General features: G+C 46.2%; 1 protein-coding gene across 4 annotated transcripts in view; it reads left to right on the top strand.

Annotated features, from left to right (window-relative positions):
- Positions 1–3,018: 3,018 nt before the first annotated feature.
- The window catches only part of LOC127697198 (carboxyl-terminal PDZ ligand of neuronal nitric oxide synthase protein), a 294,753-nt gene continuing 275,138 nt past the window's right edge, over positions 3,019–22,633 (top strand). For all 4 annotated transcript variants that reach the window (XM_052200160.1, XM_052200159.1, XM_052200158.1 and 1 more), the window contains exon 1: positions 3,019–3,585. In XM_052200160.1, coding sequence (XP_052056120.1) covers positions 3,481–3,585 — 105 coding nt within the window. In that variant the 5' untranslated portion in view covers positions 3,019–3,480. The remainder of the gene's footprint in view (positions 3,586–22,633) is intronic.

Raw genomic sequence — 22,633 nt, 5'->3', positions numbered from 1 at the left:
AATATAATGAAGTCTGTGCAGAATAATGTATGTGATTAATCTGTCCTAGTCATCGGGTTGCTTTTTTTTATTTAGGGAGATATCCCAGAAAGATGTTATCTCTTCGCAGGAATTCTGGCAGACAGGGAACAGCAGCACACAGCAAAGGGCAGGTGTACTCTCACCCTAGGGGACAAGATAAGAAAGATCATCAGGGCAATAATGTGTTTGCTTGCATAAATTTATCACCGAGATGACACAGAACCATTTCTTTGGGGGCGTTTCACAGAGATGCCAAAGGTAGCCTATGAACAAAGGTCTAAGAATGATTTGGAAGATGTGTTCATGGCATTAAAAGCTGGGTTATTCTTGGCTTGGCTTGGTAATGCAGGTCTGTAATCACTGCCACTGAGGAGGATGAGGCAGGAGGATTGCAGGTTCAAGGCAAGCTTGGACAATTCAGTGAGCCTGCTTTGAAACAAAAAGTCAAGACGGGGCTCAGCAGCCGATTTGATCCCCAGTGCTTCGAGAGTAAAGCCAGGCTAAGACAAAACAGAGCAACACACATGCACTCATTACTTTCCTTGTTGCTGTGACCCATCCCGGGCAGATCGGGACTTCAGGAAGGAGGGATTTATTCTGCCTCACCATCCCAGAGTATTCTGTCACGACAGGAGCGCATGGTGGCAGGTGCCCTGCTCACATCACATTCACAGCCAGGAAGCAGAGAGAGATGAAGGCCGGTGCTCAGCTTGGTTCTCCCATCTATTCAGTTCTGGACCTCAGCCTGTGGAATGGTGCCACACACCTTTAGGTACATCATCCAATCGCAGTCACCCAGCATAGAGCCTCCCTCATGGACATGCTCAGATTCTAGATCTAGCTAGGAGATTCTAGATCTTGTTCCATTAGCAAGGTAGGGATCAGTATTGGTGTGGGACACCCCAAGACCAAGTTCTTAGCACAGAGGAGATTCATTTGCCTCTGAGAGACAAAGGTCGAGAGATAAGAGACAAAAGGCAGGGGATTGAGGATGAGGGGAAAGGGGAAGGGAGCATGGGGAGGGGAGGGAGGAAAGGGAGGAGTACTTGTTTTTGGGGTGGGGAGAAGAGCTGCCTTTGGATAGAGGATGCAGATGGGTCATATAGGCAAATGTGGTTTATTAAGGTAAAAGTGGAAATGCTGTGTTAGGATGTGTTTAATTTTGACTGGGCATGTTAATTAGGTGAGTCAAAGGGGGCTTTTGATTGCTGGACTTCAATACTTTGATAGTTGAACCCTGACAGTCAGCTTCAAGAGGAAGAAGTGGCCAAATAAGGGAATGGAGCTTGGTGATTAGCTTTAGGAATGTAAGCTAATGGTTTTAGCAAGGCGATGATGAAGAAAGGCAAAACCAGCCAGGGCCATGTTTGCTATGTGTGGGCTAGCAGAGTCCCTTCCAACAATATCAGCAATCACAACAGATTTGTGCAACCAAAGTTGATTATTTCTGTCTCCCGGGATCTCAGATTTGACACTAGCTGGGCTAGCTACTATTGGGGAGTCTGGAGTTCTACGAAGAGGTAGATTACAGATACTATGTATCTGAATGTTGTGTGAGAAATCTTTCCTGGGGAGACAAAGAAACATCTATTCATCCCAGATAGGAAACTCACTGCAGACCAAAGTATGGATATCACCAAAGTCCCACTTGGTTGAACCAATGGGTTTTTACCAGGGTTGCTTACAGGAAAATGGGTGAGAGGTTTCTTTTATGTTTCTTATTTAGTTTTTATTCATAATCATAAACTTAACTTTGCAATCCAGCTAGACTTGAAGGAGAATGAGGAAAATATGGAACCCAAAGACCTTCAGTGAGAGCATGGATTATAGGATCAGAAATGACTCAAAGATTGCTGCATCAAGGCCCAGCCCCATATAGGTGACAGCTCACAAAAGCTCGGGACCTGGAGGAGAGTTCGGAGCCTACAGGCAGCTCAACAGGTTGGAGAGTGTACTTTTCAAGTGACTCTGATCTAAACCTCTTCCTGGCAGCTTGGTTGGTTTTTGATGCTTCTAGGTCTGGCCTGAGTTTTTGCAGCCTCTCTCCTCTGAGAGTCTGCTTTTGCAGCTCAGCTTCAAGTTACTTGAGATGCTCTGATTTTATTGTTTACTCTGGCAGGGAGGGGCCTTGTGGATCTGGTCAGCTTCAGGAACTTCCTGAAGCTGCTTCGAGTTGTTTACCTTCCTGCTTAAAGACCTTCCTGCTGGATGCTGGACAGAATGTTTCAATCTCAAAGGAAACTGTTACACAAGACACAGAGGTCTCCAAATCCTCCTTTGGCACCTTCCAAAAAGAAGCCTCACAGAATTTTGGAAACTTTTCGTTTTTCTCTTCTTTTCCTTCCTCTTCTCTCTTTTCTTTCTTATCACCAGCCAGCTAAAAAAGTTTAATGACATAAGAACATTCTGCAGTTTCTTATCTCTAGTGCAGCCTGCTCAATTGTAAAAGGCTGACGACTTTTAAATATTTAAATTCTTCCCAAAGAAACCCTGCTGAGTCCCTAAAAGCAAGCCACACACCCAAAGGGGCAAAAAAAAAAAAAAAAAAAAAAAAAAAAAAGCACTGGAGACAGTCCTCTTATTTGGCTTTTGCCTGGATTCTGAGGAGAAGTGGGGATCTCTGAATGAATGCAATCCAGACCGAGGGTATCTGGGACAGATCTCCGGCCTTCTTGAGAAAACAAAACCCCATAAACATCGCTTCTCTCCAGCTCCCGAAACAAAACAAAACAAAACAAAACAAACAAACACTTGCAAGGCGATGTCGTTTCACCGCTACTAGCTGAGCGGACTGCGCCTGGATCGCCACGGTCCTGCGGTCCGGCCAGGGCGAAGTTCCCCGGTCCCGGCTAGGCGCTGCAGGGACTTTCACCTGCTGGGCGCGCGGGGCGCGGGGCGCGGGGCGCGGGGCGCGGGGCGGACCCGACGGCGGCGGGCGGGGCTGTGGCGCGCGGGAGGAGTCGGCCCGGGCCCGCCCCGCAGGAGGAGCCGCGGGCTGGCAGCCGATCCGGCGTCTCCGTGACAGGCACCCTGCTCCGCCGCCACCGCCGCCGCCGCTGCCTTTCTTCCTCGTCCCGGGCCGTGCGCGCCGAGCTCGGGATCGGGCTCCCGGTCTAGCCACGCTTCGGGCCGTGCGCCCTTCGCTCGGCGTCCCGGTCCGGGGCTCCGTTCCACCCGCTCCCGCCTGCCCGGCCGCCTGGCCGCCTCCCCGTAGTCAGAGCGCGGCCACCGAGCTGCTCGCGCCAGCCGCATCCGCGCCGCCCCTGCCGCTCGGCCCTCCAGAGGCTCCACTCCCGGGTCACCCCCGCCACCTCCTGGCACCCAGGCTGCCCACCTCACGACCCGGGTCCTCGCCGCCGCCTCGCCCGGCCCCACTGTTCTCTGCACAGGGTCTCGCCAGCTCTTTCTCGTCGCCACCACCGCCGCCCCCTTGGAGCAGCGGGTCCGCCGCGGGTCACCATGCCCAGCAAAACCAAGTACAACCTTGTGGACGATGGGCACGACCTACGGATCCCTTTGCACAACGAGGACGCTTTCCAGCACGGCATCTCTTTTGAGGCCAAGGTGAGGGGCTACTGGGAGGGCAGTACCCCGAGGGGGCAGGTCCGGGGGAATGGGATGCCAGCGGTCCTGGACTCAGAGCAGGTGGGTTAGGCCTTTCTCAGCTCTTGCCCAGAACAGCTAAAAAAGAGCACCTGCAAAGTTTGAGGTGTACTGCCTCATCCCCTTCTCCTACCTGCAGACACCCCATCCTTGCCCGCCAAGGCTGGATTGAGTTACTTCCCGGAGAAGGCTGAGCAGCGCAGCCTGCACGTCTGGCTCTTTAGAAAGCTTTAAGGAAGCGCTGGTGTTATTTTACCTGCTGGTCTCCCATGAGAGAGGTGCATTCTGGAGATCTTTTAAAAGGAGAATGCCTGTTTCCTGACCAGTTTAAAAAATCACACACACACACACACACACACACACACACACACACGTGTATATAGGTATATATTCATTCCAAGTAGTTGGGTGTAGGTGTTAAAGTTACTTCCCGAATGTCTGCTTTAAATGACACTTTAGCATGTGCCAGTCATTGGCGTAGTAGTGGGGTGAAACCTGTTTTCTAGTTTTGTGGTGCCCTGTTAACTCTCAGCAGTTGCTGATGAAGAATTTAGCCGAGAGGACTGGAATTTGCAGGGCCAAGGCCAAAGCCACCCCTGGGGGGAGGGGTGGAGTGGAAACCTTCTCGCTGGACCAGTGGTTGTGTTTAAGACCGGCAACTCGCTGACTGTGAGGCACCTCTCTGGGTAAGGAGTTCTGGCTTCTGAGACTGCAGTGGAGTTTCCCAGAATGGTGCTTTTCCTGATTGGTGCCCTGTCCTACCTATAACTTACGGAAAGAAAGGTGCAGGGACAGCAAGCATGCACAGTGTGTGTGTAAGTTACCGAGTGAAATTTAAGCGAGCTCTGGATAGATTGGGTTTTGACAAGACTTTTGACAAGAAGGCAAACTTGCTCCATTCTCTTTTCTACAGAGACCCGCAGGTTAGCGTATTGTGCAAGAACTGCCTTCGGGTGCTGGTTTCCTTCAATTTGTAAAGCATCCTTGGCGAGTCAGATGCCCAGAGGCCATCCGTCTTACGCTTCCTCCCCACTTCTCAGGCAGATAGATGCACGAATTGGTGACTCATACTCCCCCAAGCCCCAACTTTCCTCAGCCATATTTTCTAGAACTAGAGTTACCTTTTCACCCTATCGATATCAAACTCTACCTTGGAATGCAGGGCTGAGTATAGTTGGGACCAGAGGGGAGCTGTCAGCCAAGATCCTATCTCATGTCTCCATCTCAGAATACATCTGGTTGGCCTAAGAGATAGGATATTTGGGCTCGTGTATGTCTGGGCCTATGGATTTGGTAAGCAGGTTTTTTTTTTTTTTAAAAGAATAAGTTTTTATTATGGTTAAGATTTAATTTTCTTGGATACGCATATACTAAGAAATTGGCATTGTCTTGCTTGGTTCATCAGTGTTCTAGTAAAAACATTTTTTTATTATTTTAAATTGTTCGTTGTGTGTGTGTGTGCGTGTGCACATATATGTGGTTATGTGCATATGAATGAAGGTCCCCTGGAGTCCGGAGGCCTTGGATCTCCCTGTAGCTGGAGTAACAGATACCTCTGAGCTTCTGAGCTGTTTGATGTAGGTTTTGGGAACTGAACTCAGATCCTCTGCAAGAGTAGTGTGTGTGTGTGTGTGTGTGTGTGTGTGTGTGTGTGTGCTCTTAGCCACTCACTGAGCTGTCTCTCCAGCCTCAACAGTGCCCCCACCCTTTCTTTTTTTAAAGAACTGGGGGGGGGGAGACTAGTAAGATTTAAAGTTTTTTATTTTTATTTCTTTATCTTTTATTCTTTTTTTCCACAGGCCTCTGCATTTGGTTGCAGATAGGTGTCAAAAATCTAATGTGTGCACATAAAAATTGCAAGGAAAGTCCAATTCTTAGTATAATATGCAGTTGGAATGCTGAGGCAGGGGGATTACCATGAGTTAGTAGCTTGCCTTGGACACATAGTCCTATCTGAGAAAACCAACCACCCACTGAACCAAGTAATAGTTTTAGACAAAAATAGTCCAGTTCCTCTATGCCCAATTGTAGCTTGATATATTCCTGGGATATGTGTAGTTTTAGTGGGTATTCAGGTGACCTAACGAAGCTGTTTGCAGTCCTTAAGAAATACTGAGCTTGAGGCTTTGGCTCCGACTTCCTAGATCTCACTCTTTTCCCCCCCAGTACTAAACATGTAGTTTCTTTTCTGAGCAAATGTCTGAGGGCTGCATGGTGCAGTTTCTATAGTAACTCTCGGGCCTCTCGGGATTCACAGATAGTGGTGATCAATAAGAGGAGGAGGAGTCATGGCTGGTCTAAGTTGTGTTCCCAACACAGATCTGAAACACTTGGGGTGGGGGTGTGTGTGGGGGGTGCGAGGAGCTCTGGTGCTAAGCATTGACAAGTGTGAAGTAGAGAAGAAGAGGACCAAGGGCAGGTGGGGCTTCTGTAGGCTCAGGCTGCCTTTATGGACTGAGTTCTGACTTCTAGCTCTTTGTAGTTGATGCTGGACTCTGGCATACCATGTCAGCCAAGATCTGCACAAAGGTAGAAAGAGAAGATCATCTCTTTGTGTGCCTCTCACTCCTGACCTTGGGCGTACCAGTAAGCACCTCTGTAGCTAGATTCCACCTCTGCTGAGCAGAGCCTGTCCCTAGGAATGAGCCATCATGGGGATTTCAGGGTTAAAGTCACAAGGCACTTGCTCCTTGTTTTGGAAAAGCACAGACTGGAAAATGCAAATGCACTGTTACCTCCCTAGGTTCCTTGGGAAAGGAGCCCAAGGCTTCCTCTTCCAAGGGTTGGCACCTTTTCAGAAGCAACTCTGGATGGAGAGATTCCATGGATGTATGCCTCTAGTTTTTCAGAGTTCCACAGAGACATAAAGATTTAGGGTTACTTGGGAAGGCATGTCCCTGGCTGAACTTCCGTGTACTTAAATACACATACCTTCCGGTATCCATCCGTAGAGTGCTTACCTACCATGCAGGAAGTCCCGGGTCACATCCTCAACACCACTGGTCTAGGTGTGGTGGTGCATGCCTGCAGTACCCAGGAAGTGCAGGAAGGAGGATCTGGGTACCTGAGACCCTGGCTTCTCCTATGTACCCCACCCCAAATCGTATCACAATGAAGCTCAAATTATATGCTTTTATCTGCAAAGCCTAACTTGAGTCTTTCTACTTTTTTTTTTTTTTTTAAAACCAGGCATGTCACCATATGTCTGTTTTATATGACCTATAGGTTTCTGCCAGGGTCCCTGCAGCTGAGTTGACAAAGCTAGCTTTTGGACTCTTACATCCTCCAAATGCTTATATATTTGGTAATTTCTTAAACGTCTTAGTTGCATGGCACTGATTATTGTATTGTGAAGCACTAATCCCAAAGACTTTTTGTACAAATAGTTACACCGAGTGTTGTCTGTTCCTCAGGTGGAAACTTAGAGATGAGACTCACAGAGCTTGTAAGCATCAGATAATGAACACTATTTTACATCAGTCAGGCTCGGGTCATTGTGGTGGAATACCCAATGCATGCACCTTCAAGAAGGAAAGGTTTATTTTAGCTCATGGATTCAGACGGTTCAGTCCATGGTTCTAGTTGCTGGTCCTGGTGGCAGAGGGGAACCTTAACCCTGCAGGATCACTCACATACCTGACATACAGCCAGCAAGATGGCAGCGCTCAGGTGCTTGTTTGCCCACAGAAGCAAATGCTCCACACAGTGGAGTGCTCCTTACTGCCCATCAGGATGGTTGGAGCATGTGGCGGAAGTCAGCCACCTCATGGCATAACAGAAGCAGAGATAGCTGGTGGTGAGCAGACTGGGGACCAGGTTCGACTTTCAAAGGCATATCCTCATTTCCTTTCTCGAGCTAGCACCCACTTCGAGAAATAACACCTAAAACAACACCATGAGCTGGGTTCGACACATGAGCCTGTGGGGAACATTGCTGTAACTGCAGGCTTTTCCACCTGATCCAAAGTTCCCGAAAAATCACTCTGAGATTCAATTATTTGTGAATAATAGCCTAGGCCATATGCTTGGGCTTGTTCCCTGACTAGCTCATGACTTAACCCTTTTATTCTATCCTATTTCGGCCATGTGGCTCACCTCAGGTTCATGAGACTGTCTATATCCTCGTTATGGCGAAGTCTCCTCCATGCGTGACTATCCCAGAATCCTCACTCCCTGATGGGCCTCCCACCTCCTATTTTCTGGCTAAACTAATAGGCCAAGAACTTTTTATTGACAGGCGAAGCTTCTGAACAGTACACAAGAGATTTTCTCTACATATTTCATTTCCAAACCATTACGTACTGATCACTTACTATTCTAGCATTATTCTAGCGTCTGTCTCCTTTGGTCAGGACCCTCCAGGGCATTTGACCTCTGCTCTGTGGCTGCCTTACCTACTCCTGAAATAGTTTTTCCCTCTGTATGCCTAGCAGACACTGTCTGGACTATGGCTCAGGTTGTCAAAACTTGAAGGGTGCTTTAGCTATCTAGTGCAGACTCGCTTTATGGATGGAAACTGAGGACCAGAGGGGAAGTCTTGACCCAAGGTACATAACCACTTGATAACAGAACTACCCCTATCTCTGGATATAGTTATCTGTTGCTGTCTAATAAACAACCTTAAGACTCAGGCTAGGAACAACAGCTGTGTATTTTGCTAATGATCCATGACCTGGGAATTCAGGTAGGGCTTAGCTCAGCTGAACACGTGATGAAAGTTCTGCTGGGTTCCTTTTATTTATTTATTTATTTATTTATTTATGTATGTATGTATGACCAGGCTGGAAAGTCCTAGAAGGCTTTACTTATATGGCTGGTTCTCTCTGTCACTGTTGTAGTTAACAGCTGTCTTATAGTTCTTCACAGCACGGTGGGTCTTCTGTTTGATAGGATACTGTTAAGCCTTGAACCTGTGAGTTTTACAGGATCTCTTCTGCTGTCTTCTGTTGATCATAACTGACTATAGGGGTAGAGAAATGTACTCTGCTTCTTTTGATGTGTTTGAGTGTGTGAATGTGAATACATATATTTGTATGTACACATGCATGTGGAGACCAGGGGTCAACCTAGAGTACTCTGTGTGTGTGTGTGTGCGCGCGCGTGTGTGTGCGCATGTGTGCGCTTGCACTTGTGTCTATGAACCATATATATGTAGTGTCAGCAGAGGCCAGAAGAGGGCATGAATCCTCTAGAATTATAGACAGCTGTCATGTGGGTGCTGGGAACTGAATTGGAATTATCTTGCAGAGAACTTCTGCTCTTAATAGCCGAGCCACCTCTCTAGCTCTCCACCTCGTACTTTGGAGTCAGCCAGTAGGCCAAGCTGACTCATGGGCAATCCTTCTGTCTCTGCCGCTCACCACTGGGATTACAAGCATGTATCACCACCGTTCATGTCTTTTTTATATGGGTCCTGGGGGCTAAACGGAAGACTTTATGTTTATGTGGCAAACACTTTACCGGCTGAGCTCTCTCCCTAGTTTCCCAAGCCCCACTTCTTAATGAGGGGGTGTCAGTGTCAAGTTGCAAAATTGCATGTGGGGGTGAGAGATCCTACCGATGCAAAGAGCTTTGTCATTCTCATAAAAGATGGGCCAGAGTGTCCTGATGGACAAATCTATTTCTACCTTAGTTTTGCATTTTATGATTTAATGACATTTGGTTCTAGTTCATTTGCCTCAAATATCTTAGACCTTTTTAGTGGCCAAAATCATGCAAGCCATGTGTAATGATGGCCTGTCACCTATATATAGGACTCTAATTAGGCTCAACTTAATGTTTAGTGTTGCTTATTCATAATGGTGCTTCAAAGCACAGGAACATTCAGTGCTGCTGCTGGCTATAATTACCCATGAGCTCTTCACACTTGTCACCTGGGTGCTGCCTGTAGCTTCTTGGAGACCTGTTAGCTGTCCTTATCCTTATGCCCAAGACACATGCTGCCTTTTTCTTGTCCTACACTGAGAACTTGATTTCTGATACATTTCTTCTTCCTTTTGGTGTGTGTGTAGAACTTCACTCTTCCCTGTTCCTTTCCTTTTCCCTTTCCTTTCCTTTGCAGTGTATATATTTGTGTGCATATGGAGACCAGGTTGCTGTCCTGTGTATGGATATATGCAGCAGATACCGGCTGCAGAGGCCAGAGAACGGTGATCTCCTGGAACTAGAGTTACAGACAGTTGTGAAGCATCTGGTATAGGTGCTGGGAACTGAACTTGGGTCCTCTGCAAGAGCAGTAGGTGTTCTCACCCGGAGAGCTAGCTCTCCAGCCTCCTTATTGCTTGAGACAGGATGCCCTGCTGAATTTCGAGTTCAATGGTTTAAAGAGACTTGCTGGCCAGCGAGCTACAGGGATCTGCCTGTGCCTGTTCCCGAGGGCTAGAATCCAGATGTGTGCTGCTGTTCCTGATTTTTTAATACGGACATTGGTTGATCCTGACTCAGTTCCTCATACTTGCAGCAAGCACTTTACTGTCCGAGCTATCTTCCAAGCCCACCTTCTTTCTAGTAGCTTTACTGGATATGATTCATGTACATATAATCCATGGATTTAAAATGTACAATTCAGTAGGTTTTTTTTTTTTTTTTGTATATTCACAAACATCCATTGCTGCAGTCCATTTTAGGACATTTCCACCATTGCAAAGGGATCCCTGTCTTCAGTCCTAAGCCATTGGTATTCTAGGTTCTGTTTCTAGATTTTCCTATTCTGGACATTTGATAAATTTAAATATATAATACATATGGTTTTTTTGGCTCTGACCTTGTCTTAGTTTTTTTTCCTGTTGCTGTGATGGAAACTTTGACAAAAACAACTCAAAGGAGAAAGGTTTTGTCCTGGCTCACAGTTCCGGGAGGTCAGTCACTATGGAGGGGGCTTGGCGGAACTGGTCACACTTCATCCAAAGGGAGAGGAAGTGGTGAATAAGTCTGTCTGTCTGTCTGTCTCTCCCTCTCCCTCTCCCTCCCCCCCTTCTCTCTCTCCCTCTCACGTTCAGGACCCATGCCTACAGTGAGGGCTGTGTGTCCTGGCCCCATTTCAGTCTCCACAGGGTCTTTGGGTCTGCATTCCTTTTGTCCCCTGTGTCCTCCACAGACATGAATATAATGTCTTGTGTGCATAAATGTGAATGAATGCATACATGCAATTTCTTAGCTGTTCCCTGTGAGGCCTGCCAGGGTCCTCCCTGGCCACCCCTCAGTGGGAGATGCCATGTTGGTGCCAGCCTCTTCCCGACTGCTCCTCCTTCAGTTCTTGGTCCCCAGTGGCTTGAGGCACTCTGTGTCATGGTGTCTAGTATTGTTCTCATCTCACTTTTCACGGTGCCACTTCTCAGTAAGCTTTTATTTTTTCCAGAATGAAAAAAAAAAAACAACCCTATGATTGATGTGCAGTGGGGAATTAGAGTTTGAATTAAAACAGATGTTTAATTTCAGGAATAGGTAGTTATCATTTACTAAGTGTTCTTTATGTTTTCTTTAATGAATGCATCCCCCACTCCCATTTACTGTCTTTTTTTACTTAAATTTTTCTTTTTCTTTTTTCTTTCTTTTCTTTTTTCTTTTCTTTTTCTTTTTTCCTCTCTTCTCTTCTCTTCTCTTCTCTTCTCTTCTCTTCTCTTCTCTTCTCTTCTCTTCTCTTCTCTGTTTTCTGAGACATTGCTTCTCTATGTGACTCTGGCTATCCTGGAACTCAGGAACTTTGTAGACCAGGCTGGCCTTGAACTCAGTGTCCTGCCTGCCTCTGCCTCGCATCGCAAGTGCTGGGATTAAAGGCATGTGCTACCACTCTTGGCTTACTTTATTATTTTATGCTATATAAATTTGGTTGTCAAGAGTGCCTAGCTTAGGTTTAGGAGCTAGAGCTGTGGTTGGCTTTGAACCCTAGCTCTGTCCCTTACTTGCTATGTGACCTTGTATGAATTCCTTAACGTATTTCTTCTGGAAGGGAGGTTCCATGTTCGTGTGCCCCGTAAGGAGGCTGGGAGGGGGGGAAGGGACCTGTCCCTGCAAATGCCTAGCACAGGGTACAGAGTGGACTGCTGTTTTCATTAAGTTCTACAGCTTGCAGTTTGTTTCATCTGATTGGTCTGTGCATGGCTTAGTCCACACAGTGGCCGCACACACTTGTCTTCTCTAACTGTGAGGTTTGGTAATGTATTATCTTTATTATACATGCCTGCTTTTAAAAAATAAGTCTAGCTGCAGAATTACTCTGATTTCTCAAGTTGCAACTCAGACAGCGAGACTCTGCGTGGGCTTAAAATAGCTGTCAGCTTCCTTGGAAGGGGGCGGGGAAGGGTTAACTAGGTTCTGGTGTAAGCCCTCGTCACATTTGTTCCAGCCTTTTAACCCCTGTTAGGATTAAAAATCACAGCATCTTAAGAATGGCGTGCTGTCTGTCTTCACTTGCCTTTGAGTTTCTTGGGTAAATATTTCTTTAAGCGGAGCTAATCTAAGCACAAGGAATCCTGCAGCATGGGATTAATTAATACCTTGCGGTGCTTACATTTCCCTTCTCGGTTTTTATGCTCAGCACCATGTTTACTTTTAAACATCAGAGCAGCTGGCTTTAAAGTTGTTTGAGAAGGCGCGTCTAGCGCGGTCTGTGCCCACAGAATGCTAAGTCCTCATATACTCCTTCCTGCATGCAACCCGGTCGGTTTTCTGTGGTAAGATTTGGGTGTCATCTGAGAACGGAGGGCAATGGCTATGCCTACTCAGTCTTACTGATAAAATTAATTAGGTGTGTGTGTGTGTGTGCATGTGCACATGTATGGGTGTGCACATTCACTTGCACTTGACACACACAGGCATATGCTTCAGATAATAATTTGGGGGAGTTGGTTCTCGCCTTGTGCCCGGCTGAGGCAGGTCAGTCTCCTTTCTGCTACTTGAGCAGTCTCCTCAGTGAATTAGCCATGAGCTTCCGGCTGATTCTTCTTGTCTCCACCCCTCATCTCTGCGTAGGAAGGCTGGGATTATAAATGTGTGCCGCCAAGTCTGTGTTTGTATGTCAGTTCTGGGAATCAGCTTCCCGTCTGCGGGCTAGTGCTGCAGTCACCTTTACCTGCTAAACCATCTCCCCAGGCCCTACCCCGACTTCTTCTGGAAGCCACCACCGTGGGTGTGGGGGATGACTAGCTCGAATGACAGACTCCTCACAGTAGAGCTGCATTGGCCGGGAAGAGCGCACTTCCCATCGACACGCAGTGAATTGAGAGCATGCTGATTTCTGTTAGCCCGGGATCAACAGGCAGCTGTTCTCAATCGTTGGCCTACAGCAGAACAATCTGAGATTAGAAAGGAAAGAATAAAGCCTCCACGCCCAGGTTGGCAGAAGTAGCATGGGTGACTGTTTGAAGTTTTCTAGGTTATTCTGATCGAGTGAGCCCTGGCGTTAGAAGGTTGTCTCTCAGACATCCTGCTGATTGGAAATCTGGGCAGTGAAATAAAACGAGAAAAACTACCAGTGGCTGGTGCTCTAGTTTGGGCTTCGGGTCCTCAAAAGGACCATGTGTTAAAGGCACTATGGAGAGGTTGTGAGCCCTCTTGGGAGTGGGGTCTACTAGAAGAAAGATTACTGGGAAAGCGTCCTTGAAGATGATACAGAAACCCAGGCTCCTTTCTCCTGGTCTCTTTCTGCCTGGATGGGGTGAGAAGCCCTCCTGTGCCACATGCTCCCATGTGCTGTTACTGTGCCAGTGGAGACCCTGAGCCGGTTCAGGCCCGTGGACCGTGGACTGAAGCTGTGACTGGAATGAAGACCGTTGGGTGCCTGTCCTGCAAATGCCAGAGGGCAGCAGAGGCAGGAACACATCTTAAGTTGTGCTTTTGTCTGTGAAGGTGGCAACTTAACACCCTGGGAGACCCCATGTCTTTGTTAGGGTTTTACTGCTGTGAACAGACACCATGACCAAGACAAGTCTTATAAAGGACAACATTTAATTGGGGCTGGCTTACAGGCTCAGAGGTTCCGTCCATTATCAACCGAGACAGGAGCATGGCAGCGTCCAGGCAGGTATGGTTGAGGAGGAGCTGAGGGTTCTACGTCTTCATCTGAAGGCTGCTAGGATGAGGGTCTTAGAGCCCACACCCACAGTGACACACCTACTCCAACAGGGCCACACCTCCTAATAGTGCATGGGCAGAGCATGTACAAACTGTCACACCAGGCCTTCACATCCTGCCTCCAGTTGGCTGGCTTTCCAGGGACCTGGACCAAGGCAGTCATTCCAAAGCCCCTCCCACTCAGGGGCCAGCAACGGCTTTAAGACTTGTGATGTCTTTGTCTCTTTTATCATCTTGGTACCTGTTTGTCATTTCCTGCATATTTGGGCTCAGGTGCTTTGGGGTCACTCGTCTAGTGAGTGCTTGTGGGTATCGATCCTGTACTCCTCCAGTGCCTCTTTACTGGAGAGTCAGAACAAAGAAGCGACTGTCACTGTGTATGTGCTAAGTTAATAACAGCACACGTGTGCAGATTCCTTTCGACAGTATGGAACCCAGATGTATCTTTATCCGTCTCCAATCAAAACCTCTGAAACCGAGAGTCAAGAAAAAGTCTTTCTTTCTTTCTTTCTTTCTTTCTTTCTTTCTTTCTTTCTTTCTTTCTTTCTTTCTTTCTTTCTTTCTTTCTTAAACAGTTGATTATCTCAGGTATTTTGTAACATTGACAGAAAGCTGACTAATACAACTGAGTAATCCTAGAGATTTTAATTCGAGGATGGGGCTATCCTGGAGCATTGTGACTTTCGTCTTTTATTTGTTGATTTGTGTTTGCTGCCACTTTGTATTTTTCATTTGTTTTAAGCATTTTCATAACGGGTGAGGAATTTCCTTGTGACCTTCTGTACTGGCTGGTTTTGTGTGTCAACTTGACCCAGGCTGGATTTATCACAGAGAAAGGAGCTTCAGGTGAGGAAATACCTCCATGAGATCCAGCTGTGGGCATTTTCTCAATTAGTGATCAAGGGGGGAGGGCCCCTTGTGGGTGGTGCCACCTTTGGGCTGGTGCTCTTGGGTTCTATAAGAGAGCAAGCTGAGCAAGCCAGGGGAAGCAAGTCAGTAAGAAACATCCCTCCATGGCCTCTGCATCAGCTCCTGCTTCCTGACCTGCTTGAGTTCCAGTCCTGACTTCCTTTTGTGATGAACAGCAGTGTGGAAGTGTAAGCTCAATAAACCCTTTCCTCCCCAACTTGCTTCTTGGTCATGATGTTTGTGCAGGACTAGAAACCCTGACTAAGACACCTTCCTTGCGATGTGACCTTGAGATTGACATCTGTTTTATCCTTCCATATTTGTGCTGAGACTTTTTTGGTTCTTTGAATGAGGAGGACAGCATTGTGGAGGTGTCTTTTCTTCCTTTCACTTTGACATGTTATCTGGGCATTGGGCTTAGTTATCAGGCTTCTGTGACTTTGCCTGCTGAACTGCCTTGCTGGAACTCAACTTTTAACTACAGCAGTTGTTTTTGCCTTTGTACCCTACCGTACCTGGGAAGGCACGGTGCTTGATGTACTAAAGACATGCTGTTGAATGGGCCGAAGACTGAATGGACGTGGTATCATCGAATGTCTATGAATTCCTTTCTCAGCATGTTTTCTTGGGTACCCTTGTCAGGAGTGGGATCCTCAGCATGGCTGTTGTAGTCTATGTGTGTGGGTGTTACACGTTTGTGCATACCTGGTACTTGTGGGATCCAGAACAGAGCATTGGTTCCTTAGTTGTGAGCTACTGTGTAGTGCTTGAAATATAACCTGGGCCCTCTGGAAGGGCAGTCAGTGTTCTTTTGTTGTTGTTTTCTGAGACAGGGTTTTTCTATGTAGCTCTGGCTGTCCCGGGATTCATTCTGTAGACCAGGCTGGCCTTGCACTCAAGAGATCTGCCTGCCTCTGCCTCTGGGATTAAAGTGCTGGTATCAAAAGTGTGTGTTATGCTCAGCTGAGTGGTTATCTTAAGCACTGAGCCATCTCTACAGCTACCTAGCATGGCTCGTTTGCAGTGTAATAATTCTGTCTCCCGAGCCTAACCCAGTTATCATCTAATGCGAATTGAATTTGGTTTATAAACATGGTTTCTGGAAGCCTGGGTGGTGGCGCACGCCTGTAATCCCAGCACTTGGGAGGCAGAGGCAGGTAGATTTCTGAGTTTGAGGCCAGCCTGGTCTACAGAGTGAGTTCCAGGACAGCCAGGCTATACAGAGAAACCCTGTCTCAAAAAACCAAAAAACAAAACAACAAAAAAATGGTTTCTGGAGAGGAAGGGATGTTTGACTTCTGCACTCAGGCTTTCCCTTGGCAAGGCAGTGAGGCTCTTTATGGCGAGGCTGTCGCTTTCCCTGAAAAGGTGACTTAGTTTGTGATCTGAAGCCAGCCTCGTCGTTGGAGGCTCAAGATGATGATGAGTATCCCAACTCCATGGAGAGGTTTACTTAGCCTGTCAAATCCTGGTATCTCTCTTTGCTCCGTCTGCTGCTATTACAGCACTTGATTTCTACTCTTAGATTTCTTTATGTACTTGTGTTGCACAGGTCCATAGCCGTGGTTCCACCTTCGTGCTTCCTAGAGCACCAGCCTGTAGCAGGTGCAAAGACACATAGTGTTGGCTGAGGTTCCGTAAGGATCTTGCCTTTTCAGAGTGAAACGGGTATCCTTAAAGGTGTCAGGCATCTTGTGACAGTGATGCCTCTTCCCGATTCCTTACTTCCCCTCTCCAGTCCTAGCTGGAAATTGCTTTTCGTTAAAAATATGCCTGAAGCACACACTTGAGGCTACTGACTCACCTCTTCTAAGGGAAGAGTCTCCTGCCTCAGATGTGTCAGTTGGGAAGGCTGCAGTGTTCCTGAGTCCCTAGCCTAGTTTACATTTTCCTTCCTTAATAAGAACTCTTGGCAGGGAGCTGGGGCTGAGGTCTGGAGTGGAGGCATCATGGAAGCCATCTGAGTTGGCTGCAGAGCCCATTATACCTCTTGTTGCATAGGCAGCCTTGAATAAGTCTCTTCTACCTCTTTGTCCCCAGTCCCCTCATCTGTAAATAATGGAGGAGAGCTAGTCTCAGAGCGAGGCTCTAAGCCCCTCCCAACCCCATCTCTCTGGGCCTCTCCTTATTCCTCCTGAGTTCTCTGCAGATCATTCCCCCAGGCCCTGGCCAAGTGACATCCCCATAACTTCAAGCTCACATATTGGTTGACAAATCAATTAGAGTGAACAGACAGAGCCTAGCAAGGCTGCACTGTGCTCACAGCATGGGTTCTGGGGCTGTGTAAAGTGCCCTTAGTGATCAAGAGAGTGGAGGAAGATGTCGTGTTTCTTCCTCTGGCTCTTGGTCCACACGTGGCTCCAATGGAAGTACCTGCAGGCAGAATGGATTCTCTACATAGCTTAAATAGTTATATCATTAAATACACATTCTCAAATAGTTATACCTTTTATTGCTTCTTATTGTGCGCTCCCATGAGAGTGTGTATGTGTGTGAATGTGTGTGTGTGTTCTTGAGTGGTTCACAGTCTTTAGTTTTGTCCTATTAGAGTCTAAGGGGAATTTTGTAAAGCAACAGAACTCTATATGGTCAAATTCCACAGAAAGTAAAAGTAAAAAAAAAAAAAAAAGGTGGAGCTGGGATCTTGAATACTGACAAGTTCAAGCAAAAAGAGGCCAATGTGTGTTTGCCCCAGGGGCAAGGTCTTGACCTTAAATTATGGCACCTGTGGTCCACAGTTCAAAAGTCTTGCCCGTAACCTTGTTGCTCCAGAAACAGAATTTTGGATGACAATGTTTGCAGTCTAACTGAACCTTATGACCATCCAAAGTATACAAAGACCTTACAAAGTATAGTCCCCTTACACCCGTGGCTTCTTATTTCCTGCTTAGCTTGGGGGTGGGGCCCACATTATAGTTTTTAAAAGGTTCCAGGGTGATTGCAGAATGCATCCAGATAGCTGTTGGTGTGCATGCACACAGAATAGGGGCATTTATGGGCAGATCTGAGTTATTCAGGTTGTCAAACCTGATTTATTAGTCCAGAGTGCCCTTTTTATGAATTTACAACGGGATGCATAATTGAATGAGATACTGGATATACTCAGTGGATATGAAACCAGCCCTTATCTCCCTGCAGGTATGGGGGTAGTGGCAGGAGGGGGATGAGACATTTTTGAGAATGTCTGATGGCAGCAGGCCAGGGAGGCTTGGTGTGTACATTGCATAGGCACTTTCCTTGCTGGAATCAGTCTTCAAAGTCTCTAGGTCAAAGCTCTCTTCTGCAGTTTTGATTAGATACTGCCAGCGATTACCTTTTAAAAACATGTTATTGATCGATTGATTGATGTCTCACAATGTATACCATGCAGGCTGGCCTTGAATGTGTGATCCTCCTGCTTCAGTCTCTGGAGATCCAACCCTCCCTGTCTGGTCTGTGCCTGTTGTGCAGGGTTGAGTGATGCTTCCTTTTCCCTTGGGATAATGCCTGCTTTCCTTTTTTTTTTTTTTTTTTGGTCTCCCCTTAATGTTGGGAACCCAGTGTGAGCCCTTTCTCATGCCTTTATTGGCATTTGTAAGTACATAGTCTAGGAGCTGATTTGTCTTCTGGGTGTGGGGAGTTTCTCTTTCTCCTTCTCCATGTTGCCTGTTCTCTCTTGTTCTCCTTCCTTTTATTCCTTTAGACTTCGTACATGGTTTTGCCTCAACCCTGGGGCCACCCATTTCTCTAGGAAGATGTCTTATCTTGTTCAACAGTGGTACAGAAGTGCCATCCTGGGCACCAGGGCTGCCCGTTTCTACTGAATCCTGTGATGGCAGGGGTAGAGGTCAGTTTTCAAAGACAGAGCTGGGAAATTATATAGAAGGGTAGTATGCTAAGAAGGGCTTTAGTTAGGCCACCCTGGTATTTCCAGATAGAATTTGAATCTAGAAATTTGATATTCTTTCCTACTTAACTGGTTCTTTCTTCCACTCCAAGAATTCTAGTGTTCCTGCACATAGAAGGAAGCAACAGTTGAACATCCCACAATTACTCGTGTGTTTTATTCTGTAATGCGTGATTAGCACTCTCAGACTGATTGTACTAATAATATCAGTACCGGCTATGATTACTGAAACGTCTGAAGACTTTTCTTTTGCAAGTGCCGTCTTTAGTCTGCCGTTTAAAAGGTGATTGTGTGCTGAGTATCGCGGAGCATGAGGGTCTGGAATCCCAGCAAATCTGGAGGCTGAAATAAGAACATGGCAAGTTCAAGGGCAGCCTGGGCAATTTAGGGGGACTCGGTCTCAAAAAAGAGAAATAAGTAAATAACCGACTTGGCATATGGCGCGCCGTTCACTGGCAGAGTGCTTACTTAGCAAGTGTGAAGCTCCAGGCTCACTCTCTAGTGCCATTAAAAATAAAAGGCGAGGAGAGCGATTGGAGAGATGGCTCAGTGGGTAAGAGTAGATACTGCTCATGTAGAGGACTTGAGTTTGGTCCCTGGCACCAACATTGGCTATAACTCCACAATCTGGGGGACCTGCAACTCTCATCTTGATTCTGTGAGTCTAATGTGCATCTTGGCACTGAGCCGCACTCTTACTTACATGTACAAGTAGTTAAAAAGTAACAAAAATAAAAGAGATTACTCCTGGGGTCTGCTGTAGGTTAGCCAAGGAATGACCCCATAAAACCCACTATGCAAACAGTCTGGCTGGGGAGATGGCTCGGTTGGTAAGGCACCCACTGTATGAGCTTGAGGACCAGAGTTTGATCCATCTAAGAGCCAGATGCCAGGGAGGCGGAGAATCCTTGGAATTTGCTGGCCAGGTGATCTGGCTGAAATAGTGAGCTGCAGGTTCAGAGAGAGACTCTCTACCAAAAAGTAAAGTAGTGGGCGATGGAGGAAGACACCCAACATGTGGAGACCTCATCAGTGGAGGTTGTAAAACCTTTAAAAAGAGGCATCAATGGAGGTTGTAAAACCTTTAAGAAAGGGGACCTCATTTGGTTGTGTCCCACAACTAATTCTAACCCTTGGGGAGCAAAGGCAGAAGGATCCAGGGTTCAAGGTTATCCTACACTACATAGTGAGTATCAGGCTAGCTCAGGCTACTTGATATTAGAGAGATGTTTCTGTTATTAAGAGCATACACTGCTCTTGCAGAGGACTTGGAGTTCAATACCCATCACCCATGTTGCACGGCTCACAATCACCTGTAACTCTAGCTCCAGAGATATGACACCCTCTTCTGGCCTCTGAAGGGACTGCACACACGTGGCACCCATTCACACAGACACATACATACTCAGAGATAAGCATAATAAACCCAAAAAGTAAGTAAATAAATAAGTAGGGCCTAGTGGGAGGTGTTCAGTCGTTGGAGAAGGGCCTTTGGAGGGCCTCTAGGGCTCTGAGTTCTTCGGCCTGTTTTCATATCCTGAAGCTGAGGGGAGGACTCAGCCTTCCTCGCTTTGGCTGTGGTAGTCGTCACTCCAGGTCCCAAAGTGGCAAGGTCAAATTACTGCAAAGGGAACATCCAAGACTGTGAGCCGAATACTTGTTGATGAAGAGAAAAGTTTTATCTCAGGAATGTGTTACAGTAATAGGAAGTTGGCAAGTTTTGCAGTTATGAGGGGCAGGCTAGGGAGCGGCCCTTTAAAAAATCCCCACTCTTCAACCCCTGGGACCTGTGACTGTCACTCTGCACAGACGACTTTGCATCCATGATTATTTTGAGGCTCTTGGGAAAAGGAGGCTGTTCCTTGTTATCTGGGTGGGCCTTAAATAAATCATAGTTGTCCTCAAAAGGAAGGCGAGGGAGAGTATACACAGAGAGGGGTGTAACCATGGAGACGGAGGTTGGGGTGGTTCTGTTACAAGTTTCAGGGGGAGAGGAAAGGAATGGACCCTCCCGAGAACACCTTCAGATAGTGCAGCCTGCCAGAATCTTTTGATCAGTCAGGTAAAATTGGCTTTGGATTTTTGACCTCTCGAATGGAGAAAGAATCAATTTTTAATGTTTTAAGCCACTGACTTTATGATCAGCTGTGATGGTACAGCACTTGCCCAGCATTGCCCAGGACTATATATATTTTTTTTTAAAAAAATCTCCTTTTTAACCTTCATTTAATTCTTCAGCAATTACATACTTAATACTACTGAAACTTGGGTCTGTGTGCAGTCATTTTGCGCATGTAAAGTTCTTCTCTGGTATCCATAAGAAGGGCTCATGGGGCTAATAATCCTTTTATTTTTCTGCATCTCATTAAGCTTTTGTCTGTGAAAGGTCAAAACTACTGTGTAGTGAGAAGTTTGGTTTAAAGACACAGTTATGTTTTGTGACTGTTTTTGTTTAAAACCCAGGTGTGCGGTAGGAGACTGCTCAGTTTGTCCACAGCAGCTGACTGTGATTTGTCTCATGCTCTGGCAGGGGCATGATTCTGCCAGCTGAAGACAGTTTACATACGGAATTCTCTGTCCTCTTGAGAGGATATAAAAATGCCAGAGCCCTGAGCGGCAAGAGGCTCTGCTGCTGGTGCCTGCTGCTGCTTTGGTTGCTGGTAGCTGGTTGCAGATATCCTCACGATGATTGGACTTGCCCCAAGGAACTCCATGCCCCTAATCAGCTGGAAGTAGTTTAAAGAGGTCTATGCTCCACTTCCTCTTTGACCTTCTTTCTTGCCTGCCTAGTGTTGGGGATTTGGAGGGGACTGGGGTGGAGAAGGGTGGTAGATATAAGAAGCCAATAAAGTAGCCAAAAATTATGGTCACACTACTGGAAATAAAGTCTTTAGTTTACGTTTTCTTCAGTGTTTCTTTTTCTTTAGTTGCTGTAGGTTGACCTAACTTTTCCTTATGATTCATGTACTTTGAAAAGAAACAAAAAGGTGCCTATAGGGTGGTCTCTAAAGTGCATTAATTTAACCAGTGATTTTTCTTTTTGTTTTGAAACAAAGTCTCGTGTAGCTCAGGATGATCTCAATTTGCTATGTAGCCAAGGCTAGCCTGGAGCTCCTGATCTTCTCAAGTGCTGGAATTACAGGTGTGTACCATCACTCTCAATACTAGAGAATACCTTGATATAGTTGTTCTAGGTGCTACCCAGGTGTACCACATGCTTCCCTTTCTCACACTGGAGATTAAATTTAGGCCCTTGGACAGGTTAGGCAAGGCTGTACCACTGAGGTCCACATCCAGCCGTATAGCTAGATTCATAGCTTTTTAATAATGAAGTTTCAGATCTTTTTATTTATTTATTTATTTATTTTGAAAAACATTCTCAGATCACTGTGAAATTTTGTCCTCTGCTTCAGTCTTCTGAAGTCTCTTTCTCTCTTCCTATATTTCTCATTAAAAATTTTCCTAAGTTTCAGATATCTGTTAGATTTGATTTTTCTTACATTTTTTCTGTCTTCACGTCCTTGCCCCTCCCCCCTGCTGGGAATCAAACCCAGGGGTTCATACCCTAGGTCTTAGATTTTATTTCTAAACTAACATTCTCAACTTCCATTTATCTTTTTGAAATCTGTCATTTCACTTTGAATTTTCCAGACTCTAATTTATGTTTTTTTCCTTCCAAGCCTTGCATAATTTAAAATATTTATAGGCTATTTTAAAATATGTTATGTTTCATGTGCTTTTTAAAATGTCTTTTTGGCATGCTTTCATTGTCACATATCCCTAGAGATGTAATTTCATCCCTTAGCCTCTCTTTCTTATAGAAATGCTTATAGACTTACTGCTTTTCTGTTAATATTTATATAACTAGTTTTCATGGAGTTTAAAAAGGAGTCTTGGGTGCAGGAGAAATGACTCAGTAGTTAAGTTGTTTCTCTTGCAGAGGACCTGGGTTTGGGTCCCAGCACCCACCAGGCGTCTCACAACCATTTGGTCCATGGTTTCTGACGTCCTCTTCTGGCTGTCATGGACACTGCACACACATGCTTCACAGGCATACATGTAAGCAAAACACTCATACACATTAGGAGTCTGGATTTGATGACTTTTTTAACTTAACAAAGCTCCTCTATTTTCAGATCAGCT

The sequence above is a fragment of the Apodemus sylvaticus genome, chromosome 12 (genome assembly GCF_947179515.1).
Source record: "Apodemus sylvaticus chromosome 12, mApoSyl1.1, whole genome shotgun sequence".
Taxonomy (NCBI): Eukaryota; Metazoa; Chordata; class Mammalia; order Rodentia; family Muridae; genus Apodemus; species Apodemus sylvaticus.
Note: the sequence above shows the minus strand (reverse complement) of the source record. Positions and strands in the feature narration are given on the sequence as shown.